The following is a 24,806-nucleotide window of genomic DNA, read 5'->3' on the forward strand; positions in this document are numbered from 1 at the left end:
AATGCCATTCTTAGCCTTTACACCTTCCACGGTTTCAGGCACTGTTTTTCCTCTCTTGTTGCATCACCCGTGGGCCAGGGCTGTGTTGTGCATACAACAGGTGCTCAGTTCAATGAAATTAAATCAAGTTTTAAGAGCTTCCTTTTCCATCCAAAGGGGTCCATTAATTTGGTAGCCTAGGTCATCAGCCAAAGGCATAAGGATTCTCCTTGGCCTGTAACACAGGCTTCCCATAAGCAGTACCTGTGCAGGTCAGGTGTGATAAAGGGCAAGGGTACCTCCTTAGCCATCCCCCACCTCTGGCTAAGCCACTTCCACATAGAGCTGCTCCGGAGAGAAGGGGCTACAAATAGGCTCATTTACATCCCCTTAGGTTGAGAATTTTGTCAACAGCAAGGTGGCCATAAAGCTGCTGTATTTGGGAGGTTCAGCTGACAGGCTTAATCTTCAGCCTAGAGTTCACTGTAAGTTATCTTTAACACCAGCAATCTCAAGAGTAAAGGAAGGCATGGTCTGAGCGGTGGAAGCTGTATTTAGTCACCCAGCTGCTTCATGAAACGGAGGAACTGATGATGAAGATGAGATACAGGAGAAGGGAGGAAGAAAAGATTCCCAGCGGGATGCAAGGGCGAGTCTCAGAAGGATGACTAAAGCTCCTGCAGCAAACTCCCACCTTGGCAAAACAAGAGAGACTAGGGCACTTATCATCTGATTGGAATTGCCAAGTTCTAGAACGTTCCTTTTATAGATGCGTGTCTGATCATTTGTTCAGTGGGGGGACGGGGGCAGCAATAGGTGGAATCTCAAAATGAATGGTGTTTATGACTCTGCTTCCTTCAAACCCTCAAATACACATCCAAACCAGTTTCTCAGACCCAGCTCACACTCAAGAGTACCAAAGAGAATATTTTGTTAGCCCTTTAGGGAAAATTACAAATATTATGCACTCAAAGCTTTGAATTACCTGAGAATTTCAAATAGCTTTGCTCTATAAAGAGTCAGTTAGCAAGTCATCAGCTTCATTGGGGTTAAAATTGGAAGAATGATTGGTAGAAAAGTATCCAAGAAAAACTAAGCAACTGTCAGAAAACTTCCTAAAAATTAACCATTATCTGGGGAAGAGAGATTGGATTCCAGCCTTTTGACCCTGCAGGCAGCCTCCCCACACCAGGCAGATGGGTTGGGAGAGCCAGTGACCACGTGAGCCCAGAGGTGCCCAAACATCCCTGCAGGGTGAGCTCAGCAAGGCCAGAGCCACGATTCTGTGGCCTGTCTCCCAGGCATACACGGAATCGGAACGCTGAGAAGCTCCAGTAGCTGCCAACCACAGTGACGACCTGCAGGTGCTGAGAGACGGCAGGGACTTGATGCGCGTCTATTTCTCTTTCTTCCTCTTTTTTCTCTTTCTGTCTTTGCCCTCTCTCCTCCTCCCTCCCTCCTTCCTTCCTTCCTTCTCTTCCCTCCCTCCTTCCTGTGCTCCCTCCCTCCCTTTCCTTTCCTGCTCATGTATTTTCTTCGAATGTGCACATTTTTTTTAAGTAAAAGAAAAAAGCCACATTAGTCCCTCCAGGATGGTACTCCCATATTCCTGGGTCCACCTCCGCATTTCCCTCCCTGTAACACGCATAGAAAATAGGCTTCTTGGAAACACGCCTTGTCACAAGAGTCCGTGCAGGGAAAAAGATAATGGAACTACTACTATACACTGGGGACTGGTGCTGGGGATAAAGGGACAAAAAACTGGGGGAGGAGGTGTCACGCATGCTCCTGGCATGGTGGTCTGCAGCAGCTGGCAGCGCGCCACACCACCGGGGGTTGGGAGGCACAGACGTGCACATGTGACAGGTCGGGGGAGGGGACCCCAAAAGCTGCTCCTCTAGAGTGGGCTTGAAAAGGTTTCCAGGGGTCTTTTTCAGTCCCTGTGGTTTTTCTCCCACCTGACACAGGTGTTTGGGTGGCAGCTCTTGTCTGGATCCCAAACATTCTTAGGACATGGCTCCACCCCTGGCTTCCCTCACTCTTCCGGTCAGAGGAGAAACCTCAGAATAGGATGCAGGTCAAGAGAGGCTTGTGATGCAAAGCCCAAGTTCAGCACCTTTTGCCTCCCGGTAACCCCCAAAGCTCTTTTCCCCTTTGTGGAAGGACCCTTCCAGCATCGCCACATCCCCTGGCACTTTGGGTCACATGCATCCTGTCACCTGAGAGGGAGGGAATTCGAGTGACTTTTCCACTCCATGTACACCTGTTTCTTCCCAGGTCTGTCCCCAGACTTGTGACTGTCACTGCCTTGGGGAGGGATGTGGCCCGGTTCTGAAGTAGGTTCTGCCTCCTAAGGGCAATTGCTCTGAAATGTCTCTGTTAGAGTCGCCAGAAAGGGGGTCACATTCCCCGAGTCACTGGGGGCTTCACTAGGCAGCCTCACACCATCTGCAGATACTCATACTGCACGACCACAGCCGTCAGGCGTGAGTTTCAGTGGCTGGAGACGCTGGTGGCCGAAGGACATCTAATGCTGCCCGGGCTCCAAGCAGTAACTTCCCACCTTCCTTGCCCACCTGTGCCTCCCTCTCCTTCCGCTCTGAGGACCACCGTGCTAATGGTCAGAGTCCCTAGGTGTGATCTGAATTCTCAGAAGTGGGGAGCTCTTCAGTAAGCTGCAGCCCGGAGTCTCCGGGTTGCTCTGGAGACCTGCTTCCCGTCCCAGGTGGAGCAGGAGCAGGCACATCCCAGCCCAGGGTAGCCTTCATGGCCCCGGCCAGGGAGAAAGAGAAGCCCATCTAGGCTAGGTCTAGTTCAAGTCCGGCAAGAGCCCTAACATCAAAATACTCTGTTAGAGCAACTTTTTAAGCCCTTTAAGAAAATGACATATACAAATATATATGTGTGTGTGCGTGTGTGTGTGTATGCGTGTGTGCATATATATACACAGGCACACGTGTATATACACACGTGTCTGTGTATACGTACACATGCCCAAGATTGGCATATTTATGTATCTCGATGTGATTAAGAAGCTTACAATGCAGTGATATGATCATGGACTTCAATCAGGCCCCTCACTTCTGCACAATTCACCATAATCTCAAAATCTCAGATCACCTCACAGCTTATGTGCCCACTCTCTCTCTCAAGCATTTCATCATCACTATAATTCCAAACAAATAAAAAGGAAGCCCTCGGTAAGGAGGAAGACAGCCTCCCCTGTGAGGTTGGAGGGGCCCTACCGAGCTGTGAGCAATCACTTGCACAAAGGCTTTTTGTCATTTTGATGAGAGGATGCCCTAGCTAGCCCAGGGACTGAGAAAACTTGTATGTTCACCTGGAGGCCCAAGTTGGCCTCCTAAGTCGTTGGAGAGTGTCCCAGGCTGTTTAAGTAACACAATCAGCCCCTCCCTCCCACCCTCCAGCTCGCGCTGTCTCTGCTGGGACCCAGGGCTGTGCCTTTTAAAGGCGTATGTATTTAAATGAAGGAAGAGAGGGAGCCTGTCCTTGACCTCAGGCAGGCTGGCCAGTGGAGAGGCTGGGGCCACAGCTCGGAGTCCTGCGCAGTTAGCGGAAGCACGCGTCGGTGGAGGCATCCAGGCCAGGGAGAGGCTGAAGGGGCTGAGTCTGGACAAGCGGCCCCACCCGGAAGCTGTGTGCGCGTAAGGACTGGCCTCGTGGAAAGAAGGCCTTTGGGAATCAACGCCGGGCTTGGGAGCGGTCAGGAGAGCACAGGCTAGAGAAGGGCAGAGAGGCGGCCGCGGAGCGCAAGATGCTCTGGGGCCAGGCAGCGCCAAAGACGAAGACACCCTTTCCTCAGGTCCTGGGTCGGAAGGAAAGGACCCAGAGCCCCCGTACTACCTTGGGTTCCTGAAGGAACTCACACGGGGCTCCCCCAATCCCGCATCCAAGGTAGAGAGGACCACTGTGGACCACTGAGTCCCACATCTTTTCTCAGCCACAAAAGAGCCACGTTTCAAACCTAATAACCTTCCCTTTCTCTTTGTTCCCTCTTCCCTCTGAAAGGCAGAGAAAGTAATTCTCTTCTTTCCCTAAAGACTGGCATCATATCATACTTTTCAGAGTAACAAGTGGTTTCACTCTGGTTCTAAGACACAGAGGAAGGCCCGCTGAGCTCTGAGAATGTTCTTTCTGGGGCACGAAGATTTCTGAGGATTCAGGGAGACAGCCCTAGTAATATTGAAAGAGCATTCCTAAAACTATAGGGGACTGGGGGCACTTCCAGAAGCTTTGATTTGGGGCTAGATTTCCAACCTGCTTAGCTCAGTCGGTGGTTTTGGCTCTTTGTAGAAACTAGTGAACCTTGGGCACAGCACTGGAGAAATAAATTGAGATGTGCTATATTTTAGATTATTTCAGAATCCAGACTTGATTCCTTGAGTGTGTTTTGGAAGGGAAGCACTTCGCACATGGAAAAACAAATGTGAAATTTAAAAAGGTTTCATCTTACGTGAGGCAGCTAAGGAACTCCAAATTCCCCCACCCTGCTGCCACCACCAAAGAAAAAAGGCAGTCACATGTTTTGATTTGTTTTCTAGCGAAGACCCTTGTCTTTGGAAGCCAAGACTTTCCAGCAAACAGCAGTGTACCAGACTCTCCAAGGACACAAACCGACCAAACAGCACCCAGCTATTCCAGCACAGCATAAGCAACTGTCTTCTGCGTCTGGAGAGAGAAGATGAAGGCTATGGTAAACTGAAGCTGAGCCCGGAGGAATGACGGAGACAATGGAACCTCATCTGCTGGTCACAGGACGTGCTCACTGAGATTCGCCTTCATTTTCCCCCAAAGGGAGAAGAGTAACCAACATTTGTTTGCTTCTCAGAAGAGCATTCTCTGATGGAAGATTTATAGCTCTCCCTTCTTGCCCAAATACTTGGGAAAAAAAGGAGTGTAGCCTTTTGGGGGTAGAAAGACAGAGAACATCTTTCCTGACCCACATAGAGAAAACTCTGTTAATTCTGTCCTCTTGTATTGTTTTAAAATATTCGTTAATCAAAAAAGAGAAAAGGAGCTAGATCGTCTTCCCCTTTCTCCACGGCACCCAGATGGTGCCTTGCACACAACAGGTGCTCAATGAATGTTTAAAAGGATTTTAAATAGGAAGCAAACTTGACAATACTTTTATCCTCAGAGTGCTTTCCCAGACATTAGTGACTTTATCCTCACAACACCCCTGTGAGGTAAGTAAGTAATACTCTTCTCATTTTACAGAAAGAGGATTTGGCCCCAAGAGTGACTTCACTTAGGTCTGCAGAAGGATAGAGTCCTGGGTTTTTACTTCCAATGACATGATCTGTTCATGAGAGCATGCCTTTCCTTCCCATAGATGCTTTCTCTGACCCTTCACTGAAACAATAACGCTTAAATACGTCACTCCATAAAATCAATTTCCTCCTTTTGAAAAGAACATGCCTTGATATTTCTGCCCCAGAGTGCGTAGGAAGTAGCGATTCGATGGTGGCCGCTATTTTCTTTCCACGTACTTCTGGGAACCCTCCTCTTCTTTATCACTCTTCCTGCACATCTACTGAGTCATTTTGTTCTCTGTGGCTCCACGTGGCCATCTTCGAAGTCCTCGTGCATAAATGCCATACAGTTCGTCCGCCATCCATCCCGGTCAGAAGAGGAGTGCCGATGAGAATGGACGTCTCAGTTATTCCTTCCTTCTGGTTACCATCAGAAATGCTTGTGGAAAGAAAGAATCCCAGCACGATTTGGCCTATCCACAGAACGATCAGATACAAAATCAAACAGAAGTCATTACTGAATTCCAAACTATGATCTGGTCCCTTGTGCTCTCAAAACAATAATACAAATTTTGGAGAGCGGAGTCAGAGCAGGTGGGACAGGAGCTCTCGACAGAGCTGCACAAAGAGCAGGAGGATTTGCAGCAGCACCTGGACCTTTAGGACAGGCTCAGGAGGTGCCTTTTTTGTTTGTTTGTTTTGGGCGAGAATTTTTACATGAGAATACACCTGAACTCCCAGGAAAGGACCAGAGCCAGAGCCAGATTGACTGAGCTACAACTGGTGAAGCTTTTAGAATGTTCCTCTCCAAGAAGGTTCTCAGAGCCAACAGAAAATCAGTGTTACAGCTGGCCCTTCCAGAGCACTGGTGTCGTTCTCCACTGCTCCCACCTGCCCTCACTCTGGTTTAGACCCTAAGAAGTATCATACATGGAGGTCCTTAGCATGGGTCTGTTTTCTTGCTCAAAGGGTATCTTAATAGTTGAATTGATAACAGCCACCCCATAGTGAAAAGGAAAAAAAAAGAAAAAAAGGAAAGAAAAACTCAACTGAATGTTTCCAATTCAAATGATGAGGGGAAAAATACCTGGATTTGGATAAAAACCATTAGTGATATATCCACCAACCCCTGTTTGTCTCTGAATCTTTGCTTGCAGGCTCCACTCAAAGCACACCAGGGAATGATTAAAACCCAACATTGGGACCCACATTTTGGCTGAAGGGATTTAAAATAAAAAACAGCAACGAAGTTCTGTTTCTGTATTCTGCAGAGAGGCAAAGAGAAGGCCAGTCCGTTTGATGAGAGGACCCTCAATGTTGAAAAAGATTTTAAGGAAGAACAAAAGTGAGAGCTATTTCCTGAAGAGCTTTCAACCACCTTAAAAACAATCTCCAAATACTCTCCAAATTCACCCATTCTCGTCTGCCCAAAGCTTCATGAATATCAGTTTTCAAATTGATCCGTCCCTATATTCTCCAGTACTTTAAGAAAAATTAACATCAGGACATTTGGTTTTAGAATTGCGAGGGGCCGGCTTGAGCCAGGGGACTGCCGGTTGCCTAACCGGAGTCCCACTGTGCTGGGTTCACAGTGCTGTAAAGTATCTAAGAGCTACGGGTATGTGAGACTCTTCCCTGCCCAGCCGTGCTGCTTGTCCTGGGAGCTTCCAGGTGCCCCTGCACCCAGAAAACACGCTACCTTTCTGTGGTTCCACTTCCCAAGTAATGAGGCCACCACTATTCCTTATATGATGCCTCTGCTACCGGCAATAATGACTGAATCCTCACAGCATCCCTGAGCAGGAAAGAAAGAAGCCGGCCTTCTTTCTCTCCACTTTACAGATGGAGAAACCAAGGCACCGAGAGGTGAAGTGAGTTATCCACGGTCACAGTGGGGACCCTGAATCAGCCTGTGATATTTCCTGATCTTTCTGGGTCCAAAGATGAGCTTCTAGGAGGTCTACAGCTGACACAAATCTCCCAGCCCCACTCTAGCCCGAGGACCCCTGAGCTATGGTGAGGATGGAGAAACCAAGGGAGTTCATCTACTAGGTGACCAGGTGTCTGTATCCACCATGTCAAATGGCCAAAGGCCGCTTCTAGAGAGACATTTGCTGGGTGACCACTTGGCACCATATCCAAAGGAAATTATTCCTTTGTTCTCCTTGGTCTGAGGATGTATTTTAGGAGTAGACCCTCCTGGACGAGCATGAGTGAGCTGACTTGACTTCAGTTTCCGGTGTGGAGTCTTGCGATTCGTGTTAGGGGTCGGCAAGGGCAGGCAGCTCCCACTGGGGCGTGCATACTGTTCTGCATGGGATGGGGCACACCAGGGCAGGAGCCCCTGAGGTCCTGCCTGCTCATTTCCCATTTGGTCTATTCTTAGCCCTTGACACCAAGTGTTGGCTGTGTGCAGGGGGAACTCCCACGGCGTCCGTCTGCTGCCCTCAGGAGCTGACATGAATAGGACTCCCGACCTTTGGCTCCAACACATACCAGCCTTGTCCTGCCAGCCACTACACGGAAAGGTACAGGGAATAAGAAGGCACAGCTCCTTCCCAGGAGGAGGGGAAGAAACAGATGGTGCCCGGGAGAGTCAAGTAAGGCAGACAGAAGGAGGCAGGCAGAGGAATAAAGCTGCAGGCAGATCAAGGCAGTGCCCTTGTCTTTTGATATTTGGCCAATAGCATAAGATGCAGTGTTTCAAGCAAGAAATGGAACCTTTAAAATAGCTCAGGAGAGGTGAGAAAGAGGCTTAGGTTGCCACTGCAGGGAATGAGACTAAGCATCATCTTTTTCCCCCAGGGAGAGCCTTCGAAAAAAATCTCTGAGAAGGCAGGATGGCCTTTTCACAGGCTTTGCAACTGGGACAGGGAAACACTGATTTAAGGTCCTCTGGGACTGTCCTCTTACGAGCTTCTGGTTTTGTAGGCTGCGATAGGCTGACCACTGCAATGTCCATGTCCAGGAGGTCAAGCTGTGGGTGAGAACGGAATGTGGCTTATCTGGATGGCATGTTTGTTTCTGTGCCGTGCGCGTGACTGTAATGTTTGTACAACAGTGGCCAGTGATGGATGAAGAGATTTCATGCACGTCTGGGCTTTAATAAGAGGAGCGGATGTTGATTTAGATTCACTTCCTATAGGACACCTGTGTGTGCTTCCCGAGGAAGGCTGCCAGACACAATCTAGTACTCGATCAATGTCTGAGAACGAAATGAGCAGAACTGCTACGTCTAAGGCAGATGCAGGCCCTGGGGATGAGTCTGCCCTCTGTGTCCTCCCCTTTTCCCTCATGCAGAGGCTCTTCCCGGTCTCCCCTGAGCTCTTCGAGATTTCCCTGGCCATTTTCTAGACTGGGAACATCACTGGAATGAGGCGAAAGGCATTGCAATAAGCCGTCTTCTCTTCCCACTCTCCAGATACAGACCCCCTTCCCCAGGCCAAATCTGGTAGTGTTATTTTAATATTTTTCAGTTTGGTGAAGAAATAACAGATGTTAGTTTTTGGATGAGAAAATCAAATGAATGTGCACAAGGAGTGTGTCCTTCACGAAGACCCCCCCCACCAGCTGCTGTCATCCTACATCAGAGGCCTCCAAAGGGCTCACTTGGAGTAAGAAGCCACTTTCCTTGGCAAAGACAATGCCATCATGTGGGCCAAGCAAATGCTAGGGAACCGACCCCCATCCCCATCTGAGAGCCAGCAGCAGGAGGGTGTGGAGGCTGTGTGTAGAACACGCCCCAGCCCCCATCAATCAATTTAGGGCCTGACACCCTTTCCTCCAGCCCAAAGGCTCTGAGCGGGCACACTGCTGTCCTCTTATTCCTTCTGTTCCTAGGTAATGGAGAAACAAAATTTTGCTACGGTCTGGGGGCATCAGGGCCTGGGGCTCGTTAGAGCTCTCCCGACCCCCAGGAGCAAGGAGCAGAACAGAAAGGGAAAGAGGAAGTATGCCTCCCGCAGAGGGCCTGTCAACACCGTGAGGGGAGTCTCGGTGCACACAGTGAGGCCATGCCCGTTCAGAGGGCCTCTGGACAAGATCAGCACCGGAAACCTCTATGACTATACGGGAGGGGATAAAAGTAGAGGGAGAATGGGGAAAATGATGTCCTTCGGTACTTTTTAAGAACCTATAGGTTTTTCTTCCCGAGAATAAGGCTCCTATTGGGACAGGGTCTGATGCCTGCGGTCCACCCTCAGGACCTCGGTCCAGACAGGTGTTTGTACTCTTTTAAACCACCCTGGGACTCAAAGGGGCTGTGGCTATTGAGGGGACGGGTTAGGCCTCTGGGTGTCTGGGGTGACTTTGTGCCTGTGGAGGTGGGGTTTGGGGGATCTGGGAGGGATGAATGGGCCCCTGGGCCGTAGGAAAGTATTGTCTTTCTTGACTGAAGAGGGACATGCCGGCGGCATGTGCCACCAAGAGAGATGGAGCCTGCCCGTCACAGCACTCCCAGCCCCCTGCCTGTTGGGACAAGTCTGACCCCGCAGAACAAGGGGAACCTTCTGGAGACAGAGTGAAGGAATGTGTTGGAGAAATGAGAAACTCTGGGGGTGGGTAAGGTCAGTGGGGCTCATCTGATGAATTTAAACCCTCTTAGCTCTCGTTTGGGATGTCACAGGCCTGTGACAGTGAGCTCAGGGGACACTGCCTTGATGCTATGTGAGGGGACCGAGGTTTCACGCAGGTGCCCAGAGAAGAGGCAGACCTACTGAGCAAGGGAGAAGAACAGCTTACAGAAATGACGCTAACAAAATCAGCCTGACTTGAGAGATGCCACCATCTTTATTCTTCATTCTTTTCTGAGAATGAAAAGAAGAGCCAGATTTTCTGTGGGGGATTGTGGGCCTATCTGATGGGGATGCAATAAGGAAACATAGTTTCCTATTTTATTCTCTAGCTCCCAGTACAGTGTGCTTATCTCCTACCAGAACTAAATATTGGAGCTTGTTAATTAGTTTTCATCAGGAATTTCTGGGCAAGAAGTGGGCCCAGAGATTTTTTTTTTTTTTAAAACATCTTAAGTGTTCCCTTGGGGAGCAGCTGGGGCACCATGAGCTGGTGGCTCAGCGCCCTTAAGGGTTTGTCAGGGGTCAGGCAAATGCTGATTAACATGGGATTCCTGGGGTGGGCTGAGGCCACCACCTCTCATGGGGTAAGAGGACAGATGAAAACTTTCTTTATGTTTCCCTCCTCCCTCCCACCCTCCCATGTTCTTTACTTCTCTCTTGACTTTTGTTCCTTTTCCTGTCTCTTTGCAGAACTGGACTTCCCTGCTGCTGCTCATAGATGTGTATTTTCAGCCTTAGGAAAGGCTGTGGCACGATGAAGGGAGTGGGGAATAGCATGTCAGGGGGGCAGGGCACCCTCCTGCCTGAGTCCCGTGGAGCCCAGTCCAACCAGCCCAGGTGGAAAGAAAGGCTTCCTGAAACATCCTGTGGTCTTCAACTCTGTTCCCAGTGGCTAAGGCTCCAGAGAGCCCTCCCTAGTCACCCCGACTTTTGGCGCTCCAGGTCAACGGACGTCAGCAGTTTTCTCCATTGCATGTAAACACACGCCCGCACGCCCGTGAACACTGAATGTGTATTAGTAAAACAGAGGTGGCAAATTAACGTCCGTGACTGCGTCGAAATGAAAAAGAGAAAGGAACTAAATCTGAGAACAAACAAGTCCAAGTGGCCGAGGTCCCAGAGGGATGCACAGGGGACAGCATCAAGGACCACTCTGGTGACAGACATCCAAAGGGCTGAGGCAGACGAGAGCTGGGACCCCAGCAAGCGGGAAGGATGGGATGCACAGGATGGACAGCATCGCGCCCCACTCAAATGGCCTCACCTCCTCCAGCCTCTGCAGAGTAAGCCAGGAGCTAAGCCCTTGGTAGGGAAGCAGAATAAAAAGGAAAAGCGCCTCTGACCAGATTGGAACTCCGAATTCATCGCCGAGGGGCACCAGCCCTCAGATGGGTGGGGACAGGCTGGCAGGGCTGGGCCTCCCCAGGCCTGGGTGTGCTCTGTGCGGAGTGCTTCCTGGACGTGCCCTCCTGACCCTCCTCTGCCCTCCGTCCCGCTGCCAGGGAGAACCCGAGGGGACAGCCACGTTGGGGAGGGAGGGGGCAGGACGGCACTGCAAATTGAGTAAGAATCACGGAAATCAAAGGGGTCTGAGCAAAGGAAGGAGAATCCAGTTTTACAACCCAACTGAAATTTAAAATGTGTGGGGTTTTTTGTTTTGCTTTGTTTGTTTTTTACAGGTTTAGATAAACAATGACGGGAGGAAAGGAGAAACCTCTTTGAATAACATATTTTTAAAAGAACCCCACAAACATAAAAAAAAAAATTCCTCAGTTTTTGAACTTCTCTTAAGAGTAGCTCAGTGTGAGGTCTTGCACCCTAAACAGTTATATCTGGAATTAAGAAAAAAAATCGCAGCTACACACAACAAAGACTAACAGTATTTTTACTTAAAAATATTGTGTGTATATAGACGTATATATATATATATCTTGTTTGTGGAGATTTTTTTTTCTTTTTGTGATTTTTTTCTTTTCCTTTTTTTTTTTTTTTGTGCCCAAGTAGAGATAAGATGGGATTGAAACGATGCCCTAGAACAGAATATTCCTTACAAGAGCAATACTTTGAAAAAATAACATTTAAAAAATGGTTGAACATACTCGCAACACCTCCAGAAATTCAACTTGGTACAATGAGGAAATAAATAATTGAATCAAATTTTCACCCAAATGACACGGCCTCTAAGACCCAGAGTATGCTGCTGGTGTGACTCTCGCCATCATACAGGGGCTCAAGGTAAAGCAACAGCCCCCGCCGGCTCCCCACTTCCCAGCCCCTTACACTCCACCTCAGCGATACCCAGAGTCTGTCTTATATTGTTTTTTCTACATTTCTGGCAAGACCTTGCAGCAGACACACACACACACAGACACACACACACACACGTGTGCTATGGGCGCACACACACACACACACATACACGACACACACAAAATTTCCCACTCAACCCAGATGCACCAAGTGAGCTGAATACTTTCAGCCAACCACAATGGTGAAAGACAGAAGCACCAAACAGTCTTTGAAATGGGTCAGTTATTACAATTTAACTTATTTTTTTATGTTCTAATTTTCCTCTTTGTGTTACTATTTTTAAAAAGCACAAACGAAAAATGAAGAATTCTTTCCAGATCAATTTAAGGCTTCCCACCAAATGGAAACAGAAGAGGCCTTACACAATATCACATGGGATAAATGTATACCTTTCACGGCCTTAAAATGACAGAACAAATCATTTTCGCCAGTCACTGATTAAGTATTGTGCCTTTAAATTGATGTCATTCTTTTTGCTACTATGCTGAGTTTTATTATTACTGATTCTCTTTGATTACATATATGGAAATCTCCTTTAATTTGCTTTAGAATTTCCTTTTCTTATCGAATTATCAGGGTGGTTTTTGTTTTGTTCTGTTTTGCTTTTCACCAGGAAACAAATGTGATTCTTAGTAGGTGAACGCTAAAATGGCACCTAGTCAGGCTTCAAGGAGCTTTTCCAACCATCTGAATTTCAAATGGCCCTTTGGCTCCAAGAAGGGGCTGAGAAGTTGGGGGCAGGGACGGGAGAAGGGCGAGAGAAACCAAAGAGAGGGAGGGGTGTCTATGCTTTTGCTTTTGGTCAATTTGTTTGCTTCAATACAGATCATCAGATAGGAAGAATGATTGCTTTGTGTTTTATTTGTTGGTTGGTTTTTGTTTCGTTTCTAGATTGGTTTCATTTGATTGTTTAATTTTCCCTCTCCCAGTGCAAAAATCACCAGAGAGTTTTGCATGAGAAAACGTGACAGTACTTAATGAAACTCAGCACCTAAGGGCATAAGGCAGTTGAAGGTTTTGTTTGTTTGTTTGTTTGTGTTTGTTTTGTTTTGTTCTTTCAATCAGCACCAATCCCGTAAATGACCTACACTTGGTGTAAAGGTATAAAACTTTGTTTTTCTTTTGGAGTGGAGACAACTCCTTCTTCTCCACCGTATGAACCATAGTGTGGGATTTTTTTCAATACTGTTACTTATGTGTAAAAAACAAAAGAAAGGTTTTCTTTTTGTTTTTACTTACAAAACATAGAGAATATCTTTGTATACATACAGCGACTGGAAAGAAAGCTTATCTGAAGGGGTTGTGACTTATTTTCTTTTTGTTTTTTTGTAGCATTGGTGGTGGTGGTGGTAGTGGTGGTGGTAGTTCTGTGTATTGGAGGAAGGGAGGAGTTGTATTCCTTGCAAGCGGTGTGCACCGCAAACCAAACTTAAGGTCCCCTTCTCAACTTGGGTCAAGATGCTCTTAGAGTGAAGACTCATACTGTAGCAACTCGTAAAGGAGCGGTCCATCTCGATACCGAATGCCTACCGCGGCGGGGGTGACATACTGCAGGATGTTAATAGTCCTTCTCAATCTCCTGTCTACAAAATGAGCATCCCAAGCTGGGTATCTCTTTCTTGGCATGTCAATCTTAATGAGGGGCCCTTCTGGGTGGTAAGGACGCCCCAACGGGGTAGGGGGCCCCATGGGTCTCACTTGGAAAACGGGCAAGCAAGTGTCAGCCGTGAGATCCTCCTGTTGTTCCGTTACGGCTCTGGTAGGCGTGACCTGGGTCCCCCGGTACCCAGGGGTCTGAGGCGCCATGGGCTCAACATCGGGGGGCAAAGGGATGCCCCAGAGCAGCTCGGCACAACAGGAGCTGGCCAAGACCTTAACTCGCGGCCCCGTGGGATGCAGCACACCATAATATAAGAGAATCATTGCAATCCCAGCCACAAAGCTAATAAAGACACAACACAGTGCTGGCACCGCAAAGGAGTCAGTGGTCTCCGGGTCTCTGTAAAAATACCAAAGGAACGTCAAGGCAGCATTCTCGGTCAAGACTATCGTATAATATGCAAACATTCGATATCGAGTCCGCCCTTCCTTGACGTTAAACCAGCAGAAAATGTACACAATCCCTACCACCATGTTGAAGAGGATCTCCTCCCACTTGGACATGCAGAAGTCTGTTCCGCCATGGATGATCCAGAAGGCCATGGCGCACCAGTGAACCACCACGAAGATCCCGAAGTAGAGCTGGAAGATGGAAGCAAAGAGGGCAAAAGAGATAACTCTGGATGAGATGGTGAAGAGGCGCCAGAAGAGGTGGATGACGGCCCCTCTGTAGCTCATACTCTTCTTGTCATCCCTGGAGTCCCGCAGCAGCTTGTGATAGGAGGCTAGCACCCAAGCCAGGGACATCAGGGAAGTCACAGAGGAGACACCTGCCGGAAAGACACAAACCCACACAGTCAAAACCGTGGACCTCAACCACAGGGCACAGCAGGGCTGCCAGCCGAGGAGACGCCCACACACACCACGATCTAAAGGAGGAGGGAGAAAGAAACACAAAATCAGGACCCGAACTCGGAGGCCATGGCTGCTCCCTAAGCTGACAGCTTGTGAAATCTAGCTTTAGTGTCAACGACCCGGTCCAGAACTTCTGGAGATCCATGGCTCAAGAGCGAAGCTGAGGTTGGCGTGCTTTGCCAAGGGGCTGGAGAGCCAGGACCACTGTGCTGGCTCATCACCTCTGCTGTGGGAGGGACCCCATGTGTTCCATTATAAGAGATCATAAGCTCACGGCGGGGTCGGTGTCCTTGTCACTACCAGGCTGTGCTCTCAGAGCAGCCAGTAGAATGGATCACCGATTGTGAAGACCGAGAGCTTACTAACTGCCCCAAGCTGCACAACTGTTCTACTCTGAGAAGGCTTTGGAGTCACCCTTCCCCTTCTCGTCAGCTCACTCAAGGCCAAGGAGCCCTTAAGGGGATCTTCTTCTATCTGGCATTTCCCCATCCACTCCCTAAGGCCACCCTGATCAAGGACCCGGGGATAGCCTGTGTTTCTCTGACTGCTTTCTCATTCACTCTTGTCTCTCGTGGTCTCTCCACATTCCTTGTGGCCTTCTCCAATCAGCCACTGCTCAAGGTTCCCTGAGGCCTTGACGGGTGAGGCCCTGTCCTCCTCTGCTTCTGTCCTGCAATGAGCAGTGTAACTTGGGCTTTGGGGATGCCTTTCCCCTCCCTAGCCCGGGGAACTTTCCAAGGCCTCCGCACATCATTACCTACATGTCTCCTCAACGAGCAAGCGAATGTGTCTGATCCCAAGGGACGGTAGAGCAATTTTATTTATGACGCTGCGTATGTGATATCTGTAACTCAATCAATCTAAACACAATCAACAGTGGCTGGAGTCTCTCCAAACCCACCCATGAGCAGGCAATCATGAGTCAGGCATCGTCATACTATCTCCTCTGGAGCAAGACTCCCTCACCCCACTGCACCTTCAGGCATTACCTCCACTCAGTCCATCTAGTGCCTCTTTTGTCTTTCTTCTCTCCCAAAATTTCAGAATTAAATGCAGCTAAATTCAGCTGGAGTCCTGAACACTACCCCATGGGCCACCGCCTCCTTATCAAACTCCCCACCTTCACCCCAGAGCACGATTCCCCTACGGCGTTCTTCCAGGCTGACATCAAAGTGACCTGGTCGTTTCCTCTCTTAAGCCCAAAGGTCAGATCCAGGAGCCTCATTCATCAGGAGACCCTGGAAGCTGGCCCAGAGCTCAGCCTTCTGTTGGTCTTTCCCAGGCCCCTCCTCACCTCTCCACTTGAACCCCAGTGAAGGATCAAAGTCCTCTGTCACTCCCTGCCCCGCCCCGCCCATTTGTCCTTCCCCACCCATCCCACGCGGCACCTCCCTTCCAACATTTCAGGGAGATGCACCGGTTGCGGCTTGCAGAACATTAGAGTCTGATGCCAAAACCCAGTGTGTTGGCAGAGCACAGGAAAAGCCTGGAAGGTTAACTGTGACAATGAGGATGTGTTGCTTTTGCAAGAATCACAGCCAATGTGGAAAATAAACAGGGAAGAAACAACGCCAGTTTCTCCATAGAAGCCAACCTTGAAAACACCTGATGGTTTTCCTCTCACTGTTCTGGAAAGTTCTGAACACAATACTTATGTGTGTCCTGCTCTGCCCTTTGTACACACAGGGCATTTCCACCAGCCTCTGCTGAAGCCGTGTGGTCTCCTGCGACCATGTCACAGTAGCTATGCTAACCTTTCAGAGCCTCCTGTGTTCGTGTTCTTTGGAGGCCGGGGCAGGGAGGGGAATGGGGTCCCTTGGGAGTCACGTGATCTAGGCTGTAGGTTTCTGGATGGCAGGGGATGTGCAGTCATCTTGATCGCCTGGGCCAGGCTTCTTACCAACACTGGAGCATCCTTGGAAAGCTTCTTTGCGGCATTACCCCTCTCCTGGTGAACCCATTTCTTGATGCTAAAAGTGATACATCTCAGAGGTGCTACCGACCCTCAGTGATCAGGCGGATCTCTACAGCAGCTGAATGGAAAGAAGGCTTGATTTTTCTGTTTCTTCTAATAAAGCAAAAGGTATTACTTCCCCTGTTTGCAGAAAAGCACAAGCTCATGAAGTAAGACGTTAGCTTTTGCCGAAGCGTGGTCTGATCCAGTCTAACTCTGAGTGTGCTCCTGAACGAACTTGGGGTGTGGAAGCAGGACAGCCCCTCTGCTGTTACCGTCCTGATTTCATTGTTCGGTGTGCTGTAATGGTAGCCCCATCCATGCCCAAGATGAGCAAAGAAGAATTCAAACGTCCACTGACCGCATTGGTGAAGCGAAATTCAATCCTTCATCATCAATCTATCTTCTGGGTCACCTACGCCACTTCCAGATCCATGCCTATGGTTTCAGGGTATTGCAGAAATCACTCCCCTCTGAGCCGACGCACACACTGCCTCGGTCCACGGTTAGCGTTTCTGGAAGTTCTCTCTAGGATGTGGTATGAATGTTCCCCGAACGTCATAAGACATCACTGCTGAATTACAAGGGGGGCTCGGGAGACCGTCACATGGAGGGCTGAGAGCTGACACTTGGCCGGGGGCCTGTGGGCTGGCTGATGTCCAGCCCCCGTCTTACCTCTCTGCCTCATCTGTTCCCGACATGGTGAAATTGTAGATTGCCAAACGTTATATCCTCTGGAGCTTCACAGACCACCCACTTCAAACCCACGCATCCAACAGGAAACAGAGGCTACCCCAGAGAAACCACACACCATGATTCACTGAGTGTGTATCTTATTTAGAAGAACCCTGTGATGTAGGCACTTGTTATGGGCAATGTCCCCACCTCTCCCACCCCCAAATTCTTATGTTGAAGCCCTAACCCCCAGGACCTTACTATGTGACTGCATTTGGAGATAGGGCCTTTAAAGAGGCAATTAAGGTAACATGAGATCATTAGGGTGGCCCTAATCCACCCTAATGACTATTGTCCTTATGAGAACAGATCATTTGGGCCCACAGAGATGCCTGGGATGTGCTCACAGAGGAAAGACCACGTGAGGACACAGCAAGAAGGCGGCCGTTTGCAAGTCAAGGAGAGAAGCCTCAGGAGAAATCAACCCTGCCGACACTTGATCTTGGACTTCCAGCCTCCAGAGCTGTGAGACAATAAATTTCTGTTGTTTTAGCCACCTAGTCTGTGATATTGGATACAGTGTTCCAATTCCGTTTTTTTGATGAACAAGATATTTTTCAAAAATCATACTTCTATCAAGAAGTAGAATTGGAATTCAAACTCAGACTCCATGGCCTTGAAAGTAGCCACCGTACTAATGGACCCTCCAGATTTGGCCTTAGAAGGGACTGGGCCCTCTGGGTGTAAAGGATTTGAATCTTTTGCCAAGAGTGGATGGGAGGTGTAGTACCTACAGGCCCCTGATTATGGAGCTAAAAACCAAATTTGAATTCTCTTCCACCTTCCTCAGGAAAGTAACATTCAAGCCACAAAGAAAGAGATGACTCCAGCAGAATTAACTGAGATCACTTTCCCTCTGTTAAGTGATTAATCTTCAAAGGCCTGCAGCGTATATTATTACAGAGGGAGGAAGTGCAGGGTTTTCCTCCTGCAGTGGCTCACTTGGAAGATTTCTGTCTGGCCCGAGGTCAACCCAAAAGTCAATGCATTATCCTGGCCAAGACCCCAAGACCACAGCAACCGGCTGTGGAAGCAGCCTCATGGCCCCCAGTGAAATTCTCAGACAGGCCTGGGCACATTTATGATTCCTCTCACTTACAGCTCCATCATTTTCTGCATTGCAAAGATCAGACTGGAAATTGTAAAACACTCCACGTTCGGCTGTGACGAGTTCTGGGCAGTGACCTTCACGGCTTGCTCGCTTTTCCTGCTGCAGACCAGGAAGGGGGGATTGCAGCTGGCCCACTGGGTGACCCAAGTTCAGCCCCACCATCTGGGAAGTCACTAAGCCAGAGCCTCGTGGGGGCCACCCCCTGAGAAAGGCTTGGGACAGGGGCCTTGGGGCTCTGATCACCAGACCCAGGGGCTAAGGTTTCCAGAAACAGGATGTCCACACCTTATGACCCACGGAACAGAGCATGAGGGGCTGCAGCCTGCAGTTGGAGGCCCTTGACCAAGCAGGGGCGGTCCTCTGGGAAGTCACCATCACCACCAATTTGGTGGTGTCCCCGCAATATCCAAGGGTCACTGTCAGTTGAACTGTTGCCAGTTGGGGAACAAAGCAAAAAATGAGCGTGGATGTCCCACCACGTGAGAAGCAGACAGGGTGACAGGGTGTCTGGGGGAAAGTCGGGACCCTAAAATCAGAGAGGGGTCGAGGGCAGATGACGTGGAGGAACCAGGAGGAAAGGAGTGATGCCGTGCAAGGGACCGGGGCGGCAGGAGGGCCGTCATCAGGGCGAGGTAGGGAGGCTGCAGTCTGGCCAGAAGCAGCAGGGCCATGACCCGGATGGACCAGAGCAGAGCGGCGCTGGGGGCCAGGGAATGGGGGCCAGAAAGGGGACTCGAGGAGAAACCAAACCGCGAGACGGTCTCGCCGGGGGAACGCTGCACGCGGGTTCAAGGAGTGTCTGAGAAGCCGCAGGAGCGCCTGGATTGGCCCCAGGGCTGTTTGTGAGCCTGGGCGAGTGGGGTCCACTGCTGGACTTTGTTTCTCAGAGCGGGGGCGGTGAATGCCCGGCCCTGTCACCAGCTGCTCTGTTCTCCCTTCTGCCACAGAGAGCTCCCTTCTGGTCCCAACGCTAAATCACACACTGGAAAGCGCTCGAGGAGGAGGAGGCACTGGATGGGGCGCTGAGCAGAGCACAGCGGGGGCAGAAGAGTCAGCTGTGCAGACTCCTAGCTCCCAGCTCCCTCCTACCAGCGTGTCTCCGTGGGCAAGTGCCGCCAGCGTACAAAGAACAGCCCCCTGGACCCTGCCCCCTCTGCCGTGAGATCCCACCTCTCCCGTCTCTTCTGCAACCTTCTCGAGGGTAACCTCCTTGCTCCCTTAACTCTCCCAACTCCCTTCACTTCTGACCCCCGAGTCACAACCGAGAGCTCTCGGTGAGGCTGGCGACCAATTCCTAAGGGTGGCATTCAGAGGACTGGGCCCATGCACCTCCCCCTGACTCTGACATCTGTAATTTGGATGTACTCTGTCTTTCACACTTGACCATTAGCTAGTCCCCAGTTACGGCATCCTTTCCCTGCTGGGCTGTTATCCCCATTTTACAGATGAGGAGACTGACTCTGAATTTAAGAGATGTGGACGTGGCCACACTCCCATTGTGACTCACCTAATTTATATGGCATTGTACCCCCATGGGTGGGTCCCCCAGAGATTCCCCAAACCAAGAAACAGGCTCAAGTTGCTATTTGTCTATCCACACGTCAAGGTCAACATCTGCCTCTCTCAGCCCTCACCTCCTCTCTCCTTTTACCACTGAAGCTAAGGTTTGGGGGAAGTCTACCACCTGCTCGTCTAATTTCCACTGTCTATTTTCTTCGGATTGAGCTCCTATTAGACGGGCAATTCTTCTCTTTCCACCCATCAAACTTCACCCATCTTCCTACATTTTAAAAAAGCCCAGCCTGTGTTTAGAAACGCTCTCAGAAAAAGATAAGGCAGCTGTGGGCACAGCTCTCTAAGCATCACTGCCTGTCTCCTGTACTAACCTCCACCCAAGGGACACAGCAAGGGAGTGATGATATAAAGGCACTTTCCTACCCGGGCCACCAGGGAAAGGAAACCAGCCTCAAGGATGCCACCTGTGAACCAGGCTCAGAGACGTCAAGGAACTTGGCCAGGGTTACACAGAAGTAAGCACAAGTGCGACCACCGACCCCTGGGATTATCTCACTCCTCACTCACGGTCTGCGTGCTGGGGCCAGTCATCCTGGCTTCCGAGATCCAACTGTCAAATGGGCAGGAATTTTGTGGGCTGGCTGATGTCATGTGAGAGGCCTGAAACAGGTGCGGTGGGAATATTTACACCACAGAAATTGGCAAATGCTACAAATTAGGGTTCCTTCCAACCCTGCTAAGAACTGGTTGTTAAGCATCTATCAGCACACCCCTTAAGCTTGCCGAACATTGTTGCAAATTAGAGGAGCCTCGTCATGTTCTCCTCCACATTCCTACTCCATACTTCTAAGCAAATCAGATGAACTGCCTGGCGATCAGTCAGAATTATATTCTGTAAGTCTGAGGCGGCAGCAACAAAGAAATCAATCTCCTTTTTGAGCTTACACTGAAAATACATCCACAGTAAATAATTTAAGGTCTAACAGTTTTCTTCGAGCAGTAGACTTTTGCAAGCACTGACATATTCATTTTAGTCCCATTTCTGTATTTGGAGAGAGTGTGATCCCCACGTGAGGTTACCACATGGGGTCACCTTAAGATGCTCCTGACATTTCCAGACTGACCTTTAGGAAGGGTCAAAATAAAAGATGGCATCCGTCACTGTGGATGTAACCCTCAGGACAGACACGCCGGTGGCTGAGGCAATCTGAAAAGACCCAAGGCCAGTCAGAGTGGCGTGATGTAAACACAGGAAGGAAGGGAGGATTGGAATAATTCAGGAAAGCTGACATCTGAGAAATTATACCTTAACATGCCCCTTAACATCAGGGAGATGGTCCAAGCGGGACAGAATTCAAATCTGGCCCCCACAGCAGGAGTCTCTGTTACAGAGCATTGTCTTACCATGGTTTCTGTGACAAATCTCTTTATTGGCTCTGAATTCAGGCTCATTATGTCACCTGCTAATCTCTAATAAGTTTCAATAACAATAAAATACCCCCTCTACTGAACAGCTACCTTGGCCCAGACTCTATGCTGTGACCCCCATTAACTGGATCATTCTTCCCTATAAATGTATCTGAGGCTGATTTTAAGACACAGAGATGGGGCTTCCCTGGTGGCTCAGTGGTTGAGAGTCCGCCTGCTGATGCAGGGGACACGGGTTCGTGCCCGGGTCCGGGAAGATCCCACATGCCGCGGAGCGGCTAAGCCTGTGAGCCATGGCCGCTGAGCCTGCGCGTCCAGAGCTTGTGCTCCGCAACGGGAGAGGCCACAACAGTGAGAGGCCCAAGTACCGCAAAATAAATAAATAAATAAATAATAAAAATAAGACGCAGAGATGAAGGCTCACAGTCGAAGCCACTTTTCCATATCAAGTAGTTAAGGAATCACAGAACCGGGATTTGAACACAGGCTACCTAACTCCAAAACTCAGATTCTCTTTTGAATCACTGGAAAGGTATGTCTTCCCATCCCCGTTCATAAGTGAAGGAATGAGCATTCAGGTTTCTATATCAATTTCTTATTAATTTGGTTATCGAGCCCCTCTGATCATCTCTGTGAACACCGATGGCCAATCTGTAGGCCTGCAAAACCAAGGACCCACCCTGGAGGTCCCTCCCTGAGCCTGCCTGTAAGTGCAGAGGTGGTGACACCTCTTTTTCATCTCTCTTGCCCAGATTGTTGGGAGGACCCCCTAGGGGGTTTCCCTGCATCCGCCCTTGTCCCGACAGGCCACTCGCAATTCCACCAAAGTGACTAAGCCGAGGTACGTCTCTCCTCGGGACCTCCCAGGCATGGCAGCCTGTCAACGGTGCCTGACTTTCAACCTTTTCCCAGGGAGGGTATGCCTTCCTGCCCTGCCGAACTCAGCTGCGCCTGTGACCTGTCCCAGCCACTGGCACATGAGCAGAAGCATGTGTGTGTCACATCCAGGAGGAAGGTCACGCTCCCTCACCCCCGCCACAATGACCTGTGATAAAGGCGCAACAGCAAGAAATGAACCGAAGTTGTTTTAAGCCAGGGAAATAGTTCTGGCCTCTAAACCTGGCACGGCCAGCCTCTCCTACCAACACACTGCTTTGCTCAGGGTTAATGCCGTGGTCCTTATAAGGCCTGTAGGGCCCCTCGTGACACTGCCTAGAGTTACAAGTGTGTGCCATCGAGTCCCCACCCACGCCCTGCACCACTTGCCTTCTCCAATGGCCTCGAACCTAAGTCCCTCTCGTGGCACCAGGCCTTCATCCTGGGCCCTACATGAGACGGCCCCTTCCTGCTCCAAGGTCACCTCATGCCAGCCCCTCACTCCCCCTGTCCCATGTGGTCCAGGCATAGTCCCGCCTCAGGGCATGTGCGCTGGCTCCGTCCTCCACATTGGGGGCCCTTCCCCAGGTCCCCAAGTGTCACCTCACTAAGGCCTTTACCAGAGCTTGGCCTCTCAGCCAGGCCATGGCTGGCCAGCACACTGAAAACTGCAACCCCCAGTGCCTCCCCCACCTTCCAGGCTTAACTTCCCACCTTAGCATCTCCCGCCACCTGCATACACTTTCTCTCTTACTTGTTCCCTTTTTCCTTAAGTTCGTACGTGCCGTGATGCATGTGAGCCCCCAAGGGGGGCTTCCCAAGTTTCCTTCTGAAACTATGTGCAAAACCGTGTGGGTATTTTTCTCATGAGACAGTCCACAGCTGTCCCCTGATTCTCAAAGGGGCCCATAGGGAAAGGGGTCTGTGACCCACCAGGCACCTTCCCTCCCGCCATTTTCCCCCGGGGAAAGGAGAATTCCCCGGGAGCCTCCATTTATGCCTGTGGCCTTTAGAAGAAAACCTTGAGGGTACAAGACGGAGATGAAGAGGAATAACATTCCCAATGCCAATGCATTATGCCAGATACTTTGCATAAGTTATTTTGTTTAATCCTGACAGTAGTCCCCTGAAGTGTCTACTGGTGTCCCATTGTATAGGAGAGGAGACCAAGGCACAGAGAGGTAAAAGGATCTGTCTAGTTACTGCAGGAAGCATGTCCTTTTATTCTGATGGTTTGCCTTGTGGGGTCTTGCTGATCCTGGAGCGACCGCCCCTCCCAGGTTTAGCAAATTCCTCAAAATAGCAAACCACAAGTGCTTTTCATATGCAAACCAACCAGTCCAGAACGCACACCTCCTTTATTGGGCTCTGACACTCTGGGCCACTATCCCCCTGTTCTAATCACCCCAGGGCCAGGTACCAGACAACTAGGGACAGCGCTGTGCCCCAGAGCCTCCTGAAATTGTTCAGACCAGCCTGTGCTAAGCCTGCTTCCCCTGCCTCACTCATTCCTTCCCTGGGAAACCACAGTAAAGGCTCTTGCCCACATTTTCCCCTCACTCCCTCTGCCTGTTGATGGACCCTGGTGCTTCCCCAGGTGGCCCCCCACCCCATGGTGTGGCATGCCCTCTCCTCTTGGGATCTGTGAGTAACAAACGACCTTTTCAATGGCAGTTGTCTCCTGATCTGTTGCCCCTGAGATGCATAAATAACAGCAAAACCTGTCTTTTAAAACAGTTACAACATTAGCAAACTGTTGGAGAGGGAGCTTCAAACCCAGTATCTCCAGCTCCAAAGTCCCCCATGGCCTGGGGCTACAAGGCTAAAGTCTCCAGTAATTCCCTTGTCCTATGGGCTCAAATCCAAGCTCCCACTCACGGTGCCCAAGCCCTCTGTGTCTGGGCCCTGCTCCCAGGCCCGTGGTCAGGATCTAGTGATATTAACCCCCTCACAGAGGCAGGAGAGCACCGTGGTTCTGCGTGTGTGCTCTGGAACCGGGCTAGATTCTGCCACCCTGCTGTCAAGTGATGCCCAGCATCACGCCTGTTTGCTCACCTGTAAAAAGGCAACAATAACTGAATGCTCTTCATGAGGTGACTGCAAGGATCAAAAGACAAATGGCTACGCAAGGGGTTAGTTCAGTGCCTGGCACTTGGCAAAGTACGATGCCCACACATGAGCGGGTGTGAGTAGAGATACGGACCCCCATACGCACGCTATGTTGTCTCAAGCCCCTTGACCCTTGCTCGTGTCATCCCTCTCCCCTTTCCTGCTCATCCTCCAGGGCTGAGGTCAGCACCATCTCCTCCTGGGACCCCCTTCTGACTCCCCCAGAATGCACTGGTACCACCTCTGCACTCTCCACATCATCCTGTGCATGTCTCTTCGATGGCCACTATTTTATAGTCACATTTTCTGCTGACTGCTGGTCTTTCTCTCTTAGATGTGACTTCCCTGAGGATAGAACTAACATTTATTCTTGAGGGTAGAAAAAATGGCTTATCCATTCCTGTAATCCCATGCCTGGTGCAGAGTTG

General features: G+C 49.9%; 1 protein-coding gene across 1 annotated transcript in view; it reads right to left on the reverse strand.

The window, feature by feature from the left end:
* Positions 1 to 13,600: 13,600 nt before the first annotated feature.
* Positions 13,601 to 24,806, reverse strand: part of XKR6 (XK related 6) — a gene marked incomplete at both ends in the record, with an annotated part of 271,263 nt that continues 260,057 nt past the window's right edge. The window contains one exon of the mRNA XM_079706102.1: positions 13,601 to 14,565. Coding sequence (XP_079562228.1) covers positions 13,601 to 14,565 — 965 coding nt within the window. The remainder of the gene's footprint in view (positions 14,566 to 24,806) is intronic.

The sequence above is a fragment of the Hyperoodon ampullatus genome (assembly GCF_949752795.1).
Source record: "Hyperoodon ampullatus genome assembly, chromosome: 6".
NCBI lineage: Eukaryota > Metazoa > Chordata > Mammalia > Artiodactyla > Ziphiidae > Hyperoodon > Hyperoodon ampullatus.